This window comes from Thunnus maccoyii, chromosome 9 (assembly GCF_910596095.1).
Source record: "Thunnus maccoyii chromosome 9, fThuMac1.1, whole genome shotgun sequence".
Classification (NCBI taxonomy): Eukaryota; Metazoa; Chordata; class Actinopteri; order Scombriformes; family Scombridae; genus Thunnus; species Thunnus maccoyii.
Window position 1 is genome coordinate 3,201,013 of NC_056541.1, and position 13,812 is coordinate 3,214,824.

Consider the following 13,812-nt stretch of genomic DNA (forward strand, 5'->3'; position numbering starts at 1 on the left):
CGTCTGGTCAAAATTTACATTTGTAAAGTGCTAAAGTGCTAAACTTACAGCGTTCCCACCAGCCTCAGCTACCAAAATGCTTACATGCTAAACTGAGATGGTGAACATTATACCTGCTAAACAAAAAGCATGTCAGCATTTAGCTTCCACATGTGCGCACCAGAGAATGAGAAGGTAACTGCTACTAAATGTGTTTCATCCTGCAGCTCAGTGACTTCATTATGAGTACGTTCACAACAAGCAGTTTATTGAAACCCTGCAGCGTTTTATCCTTTTAGATCAGTTCAACAATACAGTTTTGTGTCATTCAGTCAAAGGAATGTGATATAAAATAGATGCTATGTCCTTCTTTAATTCATTTATATAAGGGGATACAGTAAGATAAATGGTTGGTGGTGATTGGTTAGAGGAAAATGACAAGTCAGCATCGATGCAGACTGGCTGTCGGAGGGTTTTATTGTCCACTGCTGCTCCACAATAACTGGTTTGGGACGGACGTTTTGGTGAACCCTCCATGTGAACATGCAAACCAAGACAAGATGTAGGATCAGGACTGAGTCTGGGTCATGTGTTCTCAGCTGGCATGAACACCACAGAAGAAGAGAGCAGACAACAATCCCAAAACCTCTAACCTGGAGGGACGACTGCTAAGCTACCTGTCAGTCATGTGACTTGTTTACAAACCCTTAATGGATGGACATTTCTCAGTTTGAAATGAATGAACTAAATATATGTGTGTGTGTGTGTGTGCTGCAGGCGATGAGTCTGGTGTCGGGCTTCGGTCCTCTGATCACTGCTGGGATTTTTTCTGCCACTCTGTCGTCGGCTCTGGCGTCGCTGGTCAGCGCGCCCAAAGTCTTCCAGGTCAGAAAATACCTGTCAGCTCTGCTCTGATTTTATTGTTTTGTAATTATTAATATTCAAATATTTATCTATTAAATTTTATTTGGTTTTACCAGAAAACCAGAACAATTATGGAACACATGAGGCACCAAATACTAATTTTCCTTCCTTTTTAAACATTTGTTTATATCCTTACATTTTATGTGAATGAATGAGGGGATGGATAAACAATTAAGTCAATAACTAAAAATAAAACAAGCATTTTAAAGTACATTATGTGTGATTGAGATATGGATCATGTTGAATCTACTACAGTACTACACAGGCCTGTCCCACAGCCGCTGTTTTAACATCAAATCTGTCTCTTAACAGCTGAATTAACAAATTATTAACTTCATAGATGAAATGAATGACTGAATAAAAGCTGTTGTGTTTCTAGGCTCTGTGTAAAGACAACATCTATCCAGGACTGGGCATGTTTGCAAAGGGTTATGGGAAAAACAACGAGCCTCTCCGAGGTTACGTCCTGACCTTCTGCATCGGCCTCGCCTTCATCCTCATTGGTAGGCTGCTGTACGCATCACTGCTGCTCCATCCACATACAAACCTAATTATTTACAATAAGACATTTCTTTGAATGATGAAACTGAAAACTCCAGACCAGGACCAGAAACTGAACCTGTTTGCTGTCTGTCTCTTAGCGGAGTTGAACATCATCGCTCCCATCATCTCCAACTTCTTCTTGGCCTCCTACGCTCTCATCAACTTCTCTGTCTTCCACGCTTCCTTGGCCAACTCTCCAGGTAAGTAAAGTCACAGTTTCATGTTTTTATTCACATTTTCAGTTTGTGCATTTAAAAAAACAGCCAGAATTTTTAAAAAAAAGTCAATATATTGCAACACTTTTATGCTCAGTTCAGGAGGAAAACTTGGTATATTGATAGATTGATAACAATAAAAGGAAATACAAGTGTAATAAAAATAATAAGATGCAACAAAGTGCAATGGAAACAGGCATAGTGAATAAATTATGTTGTACATGAATCATGTGACTTAAACGAGACGGAAACATCAGATTGGCTGTTGTCCCTCTAGTGTGGTTCTTTTTCATGTCATCCTCGTCTCTCGCCACAGGGTGGCGTCCCAGCTTCAAGTACTACAACATGTGGGTGTCTCTGGCGGGGGCGATCCTGTGCTGTGTGGTGATGTTTGTCATCAACTGGTGGGCGGCTCTGGTCACCCTGCTCATCATACTCGCTCTCTACATCTACGTCGGCTACAAGAAACCCGGTGAGAACATGACGGCGTCACATTACAGCGTTCATACGTTCAACATGAATGTATGACTCCAGAGAATGTGACGAAAATGCTCTGATTGGAGCTTCAGAGGTTAAACAGGCTTCTATTATTATGTATTGGTTCTATTGTCTGCACGGACCTTACCTGCCGTACTCTACTCAACTCTACTATTCTCTACTGGCCTTGATTTTACACTATTCTTTTCTACTCTACTGTACTCAACTCTACTATCACTATTCTTTACTCTGTTAGATTCTACTCCAATCTCTGCCTTACTCTTCTCTACTCAAATTGACTTGACTCTACTGTTTTCTACTCTTCTCTACTCGACTCTACTGTTCTCTACTGGCCTCGACTCTACTCGATACATCTCTGCCCTATTCTACTTAACTGTACTTGACTCCACTATTACTATTCTTTACTCTATTAGACTACTCCAGTCTCCAATCTCTGCTTTATTCTCTATTCTCTCTCTCTACTCTACTATTCCCTACTTGACTTGACTCTTCTCTACTCAACTCTTCTCTATTGTTCTCTACTGGCCTCGACTTTATTCTACTCCACCCTACTCGACATGACTCTGCTGTATTCTACTCTTTTGTACTCGACTCTACTATTACTAGTCTCTACTCTACTTCAATCTGGTCCAATCTACTCTGCCTTAGTCTTCACTTCTCTACTCGATTCAACTCTACTCTTCTCTAATCTGCTTTACTCTACTATTCTCAACTCTCAACTTTACTCTGCCCCACTCTTTTCTTCTCCACTGGACTTGACTTGACTCTACAATACCGCCAGTCTACTTTTCTGTTCTCTACTATTCTTTACTCAACTCTTCTGTACTCTTACTTTCTCTACTCTGTGACACCAACAGCTGATTAGTTGGGTCAGGTGTGTTTAGCCAATCGAACTGTAAGGAACCGACTTTTGATCTGAAATAAAAACCTCTACTAATATCTCCACAAGAGCCGGGTTGTCTAATAAACCCTAGAGGACTGTATTTTACTCTACACTTTATCTCATTGCCCCTTCAACTCTTGATCACATTATTTTATCAGCACTGTAACCAGTTTGTGTAATTTCCTGTAGATGTGAACTGGGGTTCGTCCACTCAGGCTCTGATCTACAACCAGGCTCTGACTCACTGTCTGAACCTCACCGGAGTCGAGGACCACGTCAAAAACTTCAGGTCAGCTCGAGGGTTTGAGTTGGTCTTTGATTCTGTGTTTAGACTGTTAAAGCTTTTATTTTCACTTAGACCTCTAATGCTTTGATCTGCATCCATTGATGCTGCTTTATGGTGCTTTAGATAAAAACATCCAGCAGAAAATTTGTAATAAATAATAGCAGAATGATATTGCAGAAAAAGATGTTTAGATCACAGATTAATAACAGTGCTCCCACGGTTCTAGAAAATTTAATTAAATTCCTCAGTAATTCCTTAGTTAACAACATCTGTTCTAGTGTTTGGATCAAAATTTAAAATCCTTCTTTAACCTAAAACTTCTAAAACCTCCTTAAATTTGAGGTCTAGGAGAGTATAATCTAGTGCTGAAACAAATCGTCCTGTCATTAACTGATTAATCGATCGAACTAAAAATGCCAAACTTTTGCTAGTTTCAGCCTCTTAAATGTGAGAATTTGATGCTTTTCTTTGTCATACATGATAATAAACTTATATCTTTGAGTTTGAAACTGTAGAAATAAAACATCTGAAGACGTCACTCTGGACTTAACTTATGATCGTCAGTATAATCATTCATCTGTATTCCATGTTTGCAGGCCGCAGTGTTTGGTGCTGACCGGTTATCCAAACTCTCGTCCTGCTCTGCTTCATCTGGTTCATTCTTTCACCAAGAACATCGGTCTCATGGTCTGCGGTCACGTCAGGACTGTACGTACACACTTCAAAGGAAACATCCACATAATTAGATAATAAGAGAAGATCTTCTCCTTCCATCACCTGTGTCTCTCTTCTGTTCAGGTGTCTCGTCGGCCGAACTTTAAGGAGCTGTCGCAGGATAACGCCCGCTGTCAGCGCTGGCTCACTAAAAAACGTATCAAAGCCTTTTACTCTCACGTCTTTGCTGACAACCTGAGGCACGGGGCGCAGTTCCTCCTGCAGGTAACAACATCTGGTCTCTTAACCTCTGTAAGAATAAGAGCTTTCTCTCCAGCATTGAGCTGTCAGGTCTATGAGGTGGATATCTCATTAATTATTATATGATAATTGATGTGGGAGTCACAGCAGGTTTTAATGCTGTGTTCTTAGTTCTGACAGTAGTACATTTTATCCAAATCATTCTAATCTATCCTTTTGTACCTCAATACGCATTTAATCTACTAATGTCTTTCAATACGAACACTTTCTCACATACACAACTACTTTCCTTTGGATTTTATTTTCTGTGAGGATTATTTTCCTGTTTTTTTCTTCTAAAAGTCAAAAATAGCTGCAAGTTTTCTGGAACATCTGGTGACGTGTGGCTTGTTGTTTCTTTAGTCTGTCGGTCTCGGCCGCCTGAGGCCGAACACGTTGGTTATGGGCTTCAAGAACAACTGGAGTGAAGGAGACATGAGAGATGTGGAGATTTACATCAACACCATACAGTAAGGATTCATCATGTCTTAAAGGTGCAGTGTGTAGAATTTAGTGGCAGCTAGCGGAACGGACTTGGCAGAAATGGAATATAATATTCATAAATATGTTTTCATTTGTGTATAATCACCTGAAAATAAGAAACGTTGTGTTTTCGTTACTTAGAATGAGCCATTTATATCTACAGAGGGAGGCCGCCATGTTGCACCGCCATGTTTCTACAGTAGCCTAGAACGGACAAACCAAACACTGACTATAGAGAGGGCCTTTCAAGTTTTTTGTGAGTTTTGCAGACACCGTAGGTTCTCCTACACACTTGGAAGGGGAGGAGGAGGGGGATATTCAGTTGGTTGTAATCTGCAACCTCACCTCTGGATGCCACTAAATCCAGCACACTGGTCCTTTAAAAAGCTAATAACATTTTACAAAGGTACTTTTTTTGCACCAAACATTTTTGAAGTTTTGGATTAGTGTCCACCGAGGTTCATCTGCAGCCAGAAAGGATGTTCAGCCCTGATGGGATTTATAATTTATAATACAGAGATTCAGCAGAGGACAAAATGGCCGAACATCAGTTTGTATAACTAGAATTAATTAATTAATTTTTAATTTGGAAGTGTCAGAATCAGTATTTGGAAAACAAAGATCACTTAACACTTAATGTATTTATCAAATTAACACAAACTCTTTAATAATCTTATAAATATTATTCTATGCAACATTAGGATACATAACAGCAGGGTGATGATAAAACAGATTTTTAATTGTTTGACATCTATAGTTACTTTAGAAGAGAATGAATTAATGTTTCATGTAACTCTACAGCTGGAATTCTTTATTTTTTGTATTCCAGTTTGAGTAAAGTTCATTTTTGCTTTCTTTTATTTACAATAGTGGACAAAATAAAATAGAAACATAAAGACAAACACAAACTAAGTGAATGAAAGACATTTTTTTCTTTTTACTCTTTATAACTTTACATTTGATCTATAAATCATATTTCCTCTGCAGGACGATGAAGTCTTGAGTTTCATTATGTGTTTTATATTCCAGTGATGCCTTTGACCTGCAGTTTGGAGTCGTGATCCTCCGCCTGCAGGAAGGACTCGACATCTCTCACATCCAGGGACAAGGTACATCAGTCTGTCTGTGTCTGTATGTCTATCAGTTTGTCTGTATATCTACTGTATGAACTGTATCTGTCTCTCTGTGTGTCACTGCAGATGAACTGCTGTCGGCCCAGGAGAAGCCACCCATTGGCAGTAAAGACGTGGTGGTTTCTGTCAGTGTGACTAAAGACTCAGACACTGACTCCTGTCCTTCCAAAACCACCAGCAACCAGAGCAGCCCGCTCATCATTAGAGGTAAAAGAGGGAGGAAGGGATTAAGGCTAATCTTCTTAGCCTTAACATCTTGTTATTTTTCATTGCACATTTTTTGTAGTCTATTTGTAGTGGATCTTTAAACTGGAAACAGACAGAAACAGCTAAACAAGCTCCATTAAATATAAAACATGTAAATCAGAAAACTTTGGAGTTGTTGGATGGCTGATTGTCTTTCTTTTGATGACCCTCGGTAGATTCTCCCTGCTTCCAGTCTGTCTGCTAAGCTAGACTAAATACATCCTGAACCTATCTCTATACTAGACACTCAGGGTGTTTCAAACCTGCGTTGTTTAGTCTGGTTGAATTTGAATTTGGTTTTCCTCCTTGATACAATTCGTTTGTGCAGATCTGAACACTGGAATCAGACCAAAACAACCACACAGAGACCCTTTGGTCTTGGTTTGTTGGTGGTGGGAACGTGATTTGACGTCTGCCTGACTGACTACAAGGCTGCAAGTTTGAGCAAAATGTAGCCAGGCGCAGCTTTGCATGCTGGGATGTTGATGAGTGAAATCAACAGCTGCTAACAGCTTTCGCTTCTGTCTGTGGATTACTACAAAGGGGGAAAATGTAGTTAGGGCTGAAAGTTCTATTTATATATATACTATATTAGTATTATATATATACTATTGATAGCGTGGCCCAAGCATACACCCATGCAAATAGCCTAAAATGATACTGGTAAAGTAATTCTCTGACACGCCAAACCAGCAGAATTCTTACAAAATAAACCATCATATCGTGTGTGGCGCCCAACAAACAGTGCTGTCCATGGTTCTGAAACAACTGCTCAGCGATAGTCACATGTATCTCACCCAATAATGTTGTTGTTAAACAGAGGGGGCAAAAAATATACGTGAGGGGGCTGAGTCCCCTTAAAACCCCTTTGTGGCACCGGGCCTGTGTTAGACCTTGATTGAAGTAGCTTAAATCAGTTGCTACAGTTGTCAAGACCCCATCATTGCATGCTGGCATGACACTCCTGATCTCTGATAAACATCATAAATAATAAAAGGAAACAACTTTATAACAGGTTGATTCTCTAGTTATCTCAAGATAACAAAGCTTGTTTTCTCTAGATAATGAAATGATTAACTTGTGATGACCTCCTCATCATTGCAAGGTGAGAAGTTAAACCACTGGAGGTGAACAAAGACAAGATTTTCAGGGGATGTTAACTTTTATTAACTCTTTTATTTACTTAATGTCCTGCTATGTTATTTGTTGTCACCTGCTACAGACACCAAGTCTCCTCTGAGTCTGACCGACCAGCGACTGTTGGAGGCCAGTCAGCAGTTTAAGAAGAAACAAGGCAAAGGAACCATTGATGTCTGGTGGCTGTTTGATGATGGAGGTCAGTTTTATGTCTAATATCTATAATGAATAAAGGGCTTGCTGCACAGCAAGACTCAGCTTTGGACCAACTGAAAACTTCAAGATATTTATTTAAACATTTTCTGCAAGTGGACGAGCTTGTTTAGCCTGAAAAACATGTCGCTCACTCTTGCAGAAAAAGAAGTTTTAAGTTGGTCCACAACCATGTTTTGAGTAGAAAACCCCTTTCCTAACTTTTGATTCATCTGCATTGACCACATGCATTTGCTGTATACTGCTGTGTCTGATACCTGCCCCATAACGATTATATGTAGATTTATAGTGGTCAGTATTTTGTGTATTCCTGCTCAAATTAGTACATGAAACAAACAGAAATGTCATGTTATCACATTTTCCATATGGTTTTCTTTCACTTGAGGTTTGATTGCTGATCAGAATCAGGTTTATTGGCCAAATATGTTTACACATACAAGGAATTTCACTCCAGTTTCTAGTAGCTGGTGATGTAGTTACACACAACAATGTTCAGGAAGATATACACAGACATAAAGCCCAGATGTCATCTCGTTGTGCCCTCTTCTTCTGCAGTGGTTTGGACAGAAACGACCATTCATTTGCATTTTTAGTGCAGGAAATTTGTTTAAAATATGCATAAAGTTTGGATGCACACTTGGCTTATGACTGTTTTACAATGACATGATGTAGATGGGTTTTTTTTATACTAGAATGAATGAACAAAATGATCAGAAACCAGCTTACAGAATGAATCCATCACACTTTAAACACATTTTTAAACTCAATAACAAACTCAGATCACACTACTGTTTTGTTCAGCATTTGTAGCTAAAAGTTTGTCACGTAGAATGTTCCTCCTCCGTGTTTTATTACAGAATATAGAATATGAAAGACTGAGGAGAACTTTACAGCAAAATGTTTTAGAAAACCTCATGACAGACGTTTCATGTCTCTTTGTTGCTGAATCTTCCTCGCTAGATAGAATTTTTTTTTTTTTCATTTTAAAATTCTTGGATATGAATTTTAACAAATATTAAAACACAAGGAAGTACATCACCACATAAATATTTATGTTAATTTACAAAAAAACCCTACATTTTACACAGTGTGAATGTGCAGGAGGTTCATGTGATTTGGAGATAAATAGCAACAAAAACAGATGCAGCAGAGAGGATAAGGAAAATATTAAAACTAAATGTTAAACTTTTATGAGTAAAGTGAGTTTGTGTTTGTGTTTGCAGGCCTGACTCTGCTGATTCCCTACCTGCTGACCAACAGGAGCAAGTGGGGCGACTGCAGGATCCGTGTCTTCATCGGCGGGAAGATCAACCGCATCGACCACGACCGCCGAGTGTGAGTCGACACTTTCACTTGAACAGGAAACAAAATCTTCACGACTTTATCTGATTTATTGCTTCTCATCTCAATTAACCACTTCAGACGAGTATAAATGAAGCCTCTTTTTTACTTTCTACATTTCTAATTTGCTGTTATCATCTGTCCCGTCAGGATGGCCACGCTGCTCAGCAGGTTCAGGATCGACTTCTCTGATATCAACGTCCTGGGAGACATCAACACCAAACCCAAGAAACACAAGTACGAACTCTGATTTAGTTCCTCGAGTTCACTTAAAACAGCATTACTCACTGAGTTCATGAGCTGATACGATGATGTAAAAAAATGAATTACAAAATAAGATTTACAGTGTTTGAAAAGAATGATAAAATGATTTTCAGCACAAAGTTGAACAAATCATTAGGAAATTGAGAGACCTGGTTCATCAGAAACTATTCTTTAAAACATTTATGAATTTAATGTTTTGCACTAAAGGATGCACCTTCTTCACTTACATAAGATTTTAGTAAAATTTATGTTTATTCAAACAGAAGCAGGAAAACATAAGTGTAAAGAAAACATTAAAAATACATATCTTAACATTTCTTTCAGTACAAAAAATACGGACAAAATTAGAAGAAATAAGAGAAAAAATAAAGCAAAAAATTAATTTATTTTAATAGAATTAAAGTCTTGTTTAATTGCTGATTCATGTGAGTCCCCATAATCTATATGCTATATACTTTCATCCCATCCATTCACCTTCAAAACAAACAAAACATTTTGTTTTCATCCTGGAGTCTGTAACACGTGAGTCTACAACTGAGAGTTCCCAAAACCTACATACAGGTGCTTTAAAATGAAAAAGAAACTAATTACATTAAAAAATGCCAAATATTTCCTGGTTCCAGCTTCTCAAATATGAGACTTTGATGCTTTTCTTTGTCATATATGAAAAATAAATATCTAAAATATCTTTTGAGTCACCTTGTACTTTTAATCAATTAGTTGAGAAAATAACAGGAAGTTTAATCTATAATTAAAATAATGGTCATTTGTAGTCTTAGACATTAGTTTAAACAGGTTTCAATTTGTTTATAATGTACTAATAATAACTTATAATAATAATAATAATAATAATAATAATGATATTTCTATATTATCTTTCAGTAAGCTGAGTTTTAAGGAGCTGATCGAGCCGTACAGGCTGAAGGAAGACGACATGGAGCAGGAGGCTGCGGAGAGGCTGAAGGCTCAGGAGCCCTGGAGGATCACTGACAACGAACTGGAGCTCTACAAGGCCAAGGTACCGCCCAGATACTGCTGCCATATCAACTCTGACCAATCACAACACTCTGCTTTAGTTAGCCGTGACGTTAGAGCTGTTAAACAACAAGATGTTTTTGTTTATGTGGTATTTGTGACTTTCAGACCAACCGTCAGATCCGGCTGAACGAGCTGCTGAAGGAACATTCCAGCAACGCCAAACTCATCGTCATGTAAGAACTTTTCTGTTTCCTGGTGAAAAATACTGTTAAAAGAGTATTAAGTTCTTTTAAAATGACATGAAAGATACATCATGTTCTGTTATATATTTGAACTTTTTCCTATCTGGAGTTTTTCTAACAGAGCGTGTTCAGAGCAGTTTATCTGAACTTTGTAGCGTTTCTTCATGAAAGGGATAATAAACAGATCAAAGATGTCTGATAGAGTTCAAGAGGGAGCCTTAAAGTGACGTCATACCTGAACCCAGTAGTCTAGTGAAATCTGCCTCCACCTCTCACTGCTGACTGAAACACCAGTTTCCACAGATGATCCTTGTGCCGAGTCAGAAGCACTTCTGTCTTTCAATGGAAGGTTGCGTAAATAGCGAATTGTGCATTTTCCGAGGACGGCCACTGCGCCTTCTATTACTGGTAGTTTGAGTCTTCCTGTGCCTCCAAACCACTGCTGCAACTGTGTTTTGGCCAACACATCCTCATAAAAAAGGCTGGAAAAAACGATCTATCTCTGTGAGGAGAAGGCAACAAATCGGCCTCTCATAATCGGCAGAAATGGCCGATATTTCATTTTAGAGCTTTTATCGGCCGATACCGATGACGTGCCGATAACATCGTGCATCCCTACGAGTAATGTTCTTCTTTTCCTGTTTTTGTCTTTTCTTTTTGATTATTGTGTTTTGTATGTTTGACATATATGTTTAAAGCAGAATAAACATAATGTTTAAAAAAATAAGTTCCACTCTGACACCACAGGAATAAAAAAACACATAAATCAGACATTTAATTAGTCAGTTGTTCAACCAGTTCAGCCGCCAACCTTTAAAGCCATCACTGATAATATTTTCTTCCTCTCTCTCTGTGTAGGAGTATGCCTTTGGCCAGGAAGGGCACCGTGTCGAGCGCCCTCTACATGTGCTGGATGGAAACGCTGTCTAAAGACCTCCCGCGTCTGCTGCTGGTCCGAGGAAACCACCAGAGCGTCCTCACCTTCTACTCCTAAAGACCACGTTCACACCAAATCCAGCAATGCAGCTCTCCTCTTCATCTGAATGGAGGCGGTGCGTTTACGCCGCAGGAGTCGGGACCGCATTATAAAAAAAACTAAAAAAACGCAGCGGCCATCCGGCAAGAAGTTGAACTGACTGACCATGAAGTTAACACACACACACACACACACACACACACACACACACACACACACACACACACACACACACACACACACACACACAGTATCCACATACAAATACACAGTGTCTGTTGGTCTCCGTGTATATTTATTACAACAAATATCATTGTGCTTTGAGTTTTGTGTCACAGATTTGAAAGCCTCTGCTGTGAAGTGTTAAAGTCTAATTTTGTCTTTCTGTTTAGTCTTAATTTTAGTCAATTTCCATCAGTTCTCGTTAACAAATTAATCGACCGAATCATTATTTAAATGGCTCTTTCTGTCTTTCTCAGTAACAGGAAGTATAAATGTATTTCACTATGAATGAAAAGTGCAGTACGAATTAAATGTATTATTATTTATTAGTATTATTATTATTCTATTCTTTGGCTTATGTGTGTTTTACATGAATGAGAGTTAACTACAGTAAAAATTAACTTGTTCTGTCCAGTTTTAATGTTTATTGATTGTGAGAATATTGTGATTCAGGTTTCAGAACGTGTGCTGGTTTTCAGGTGACCTGTGATTATGAAATGTTTTTTTTTTTTCACTGGGGTTAAAATAGTGAGAGACTGTATCTCTGGTAACATTATTTTGTACATTATTTTATTAAAATATTAACTAAATCAAGCCTGTTTTTTATCAGTTTTTTTTATATATAATTATTATTTATAAATTACTAGTGAAGAAACTGGTAAGACTGTGATCAAACAGCATTCAAATCCAAACAATTGACATTTTAAAATCATTTTTTATGCTTTATTTAAATTTTATTTACAAACAACAAAGCAGTAAAAGCATTGATTTACAGATCCTTGTTTCTGATGAAATAAACAAAAATAATAATACATACAGAAAAATAAAATAATTGTCATTAATTAAAATTTTGTAAATTTGTATTCATCTCAACATGTTTTTTGCATATTTATAAATTCATATTTTTAGGGATTTAATATATTTTTATTAGATATTTTTATACACACAATGAAAGTTTTTTTCAATTTGTTTCTTTTTTAAAACAAACAAACAAACAAAACTTTGTATTATGTACATAATAATGTCACTTTTAAATCCAGGAGGAAACAACACCTGCCATGAAAGAAAAGATTATAACGCAATATATCAGAACACAGTGAGAGCTTTAATTTATAAAGTTTAATTTTCACTGAAGTACTTTGGGTGTGAAATACTGGGACATGGACGTTATTAATAATTTATTGAATAAATGTAAAAATCATGAAACATGGGCCTCTGTGTTGCCACGGCTGGATTTCTGTCCATTGTAAATTATCCAGGTTTGGGTTAATTTAATCAAACACAGATTAATTAAGGAATATGCATCTATGCAAATTATCATCTTAAATAACTAAAGTCTTAAAATTATACTTTGACAAAGGGCCCTTCTTTAAAACAGGGACTCCAGATCAGGTAGAGCCTCATCATGTCAGCTGATATTATGCGTTTGTGGTGCAAATTCAAATATTCCAACAATTACATTTAATTAAATGACCAAAAACTGTCCAATCAGTGAACTTTGGTTGCTCAGCCTTGTGTGTGGCAACAGTAAAGGTGAGAAAGAGGTTGGTATCTTTTTTTAAGACTTCTTTTTTCCTCAAATTAAACATCCAGAACTAAAAGTTAAAATAAAGAGCAAGTCAAGAAATATACAGCTGTGTGTCGTCGCCCCTAACCTGTTTGTATTTTGTGTTGCATAAAAAAAAGTTGCATATTAAGCCTATAAACCTGTTTTCAGCAGCATATTGCTGCCACCATGACAAAAAAAATATTTGCTGAGATTCTCTTATCTGGTGACCCTTTGGAGGGGCCCGACCCCTAGGTTGAGAACCACTGGACTAAACTAGCTAACTGTATATAAAGTAGTTGAAACTAGCTCCACCTCCAGCAGCTACAACAGTAACATGCTGCTCTAACACTGATGCTTCACTATTAATAATCTAATGATGTCATATATAATAATATATCAGTCAGAGGGACCAAACCACTACTTTTACTGCAATACTTTAACTACATCAAGCTCATAATACTTATGTACTTTTACTGCAATACTTTAACTACATCAAGCTCATAATACTTATGTACTTTTACTGCAATACTTTAACTACATCAAGCTCATAATACTTATGTACTTTTACTGCAATACTTTAACTACATCAAGCTCATAATACTTATGTACTTTTACTGCAATACTTTAACTACATCAAGCTCATAATACTTATGTACTTTTACTGTAGTAGGATTTTTCATGCAGGACTTTTACTTATATTTTTACATTGCTGTATTTTACTCAAGTAAAGGATCTGAATAGCCTAC

The 13,812-nt window shown here is 37.5% G+C and overlaps 1 protein-coding gene and 1 long non-coding RNA gene across 2 annotated transcripts in view; one reads left to right on the plus strand and one right to left on the minus strand.

Annotated features, from left to right (window-relative positions):
- LOC121903372 (solute carrier family 12 member 2-like) overlaps positions 1–11,491 on the plus strand; it is a 24,018-nt gene extending 12,527 nt beyond the window's left edge. The window contains exons 11-26 of the mRNA XM_042420319.1: positions 757–864; positions 1,283–1,406; positions 1,545–1,646; positions 1,978–2,133; positions 3,232–3,331; positions 3,925–4,036; positions 4,127–4,267; positions 4,646–4,752; positions 5,795–5,874; positions 5,965–6,105; positions 7,367–7,480; positions 8,718–8,829; positions 8,986–9,072; positions 9,982–10,117; positions 10,243–10,310; positions 11,178–11,491. Coding sequence (XP_042276253.1) covers positions 757–864; positions 1,283–1,406; positions 1,545–1,646; positions 1,978–2,133; positions 3,232–3,331; positions 3,925–4,036; positions 4,127–4,267; positions 4,646–4,752; positions 5,795–5,874; positions 5,965–6,105; positions 7,367–7,480; positions 8,718–8,829; positions 8,986–9,072; positions 9,982–10,117; positions 10,243–10,310; positions 11,178–11,313 — 1,824 coding nt within the window. The 3' untranslated portion in view covers positions 11,314–11,491. The remainder of the gene's footprint in view (positions 1–756; positions 865–1,282; positions 1,407–1,544; positions 1,647–1,977; positions 2,134–3,231; positions 3,332–3,924; positions 4,037–4,126; positions 4,268–4,645; positions 4,753–5,794; positions 5,875–5,964; positions 6,106–7,366; positions 7,481–8,717; positions 8,830–8,985; positions 9,073–9,981; positions 10,118–10,242; positions 10,311–11,177) is intronic.
- Positions 10,061–10,776, minus strand: LOC121903434. Its single transcript, XR_006098047.1, has 3 exons — positions 10,555–10,776; positions 10,249–10,342; positions 10,061–10,148 (listed from the first exon to the last, which is right to left on the minus strand). It is a non-coding gene; the product is annotated as an uncharacterized LOC121903434 (long non-coding RNA).
- Positions 11,492–13,812: the final 2,321 nt, after the last annotated feature.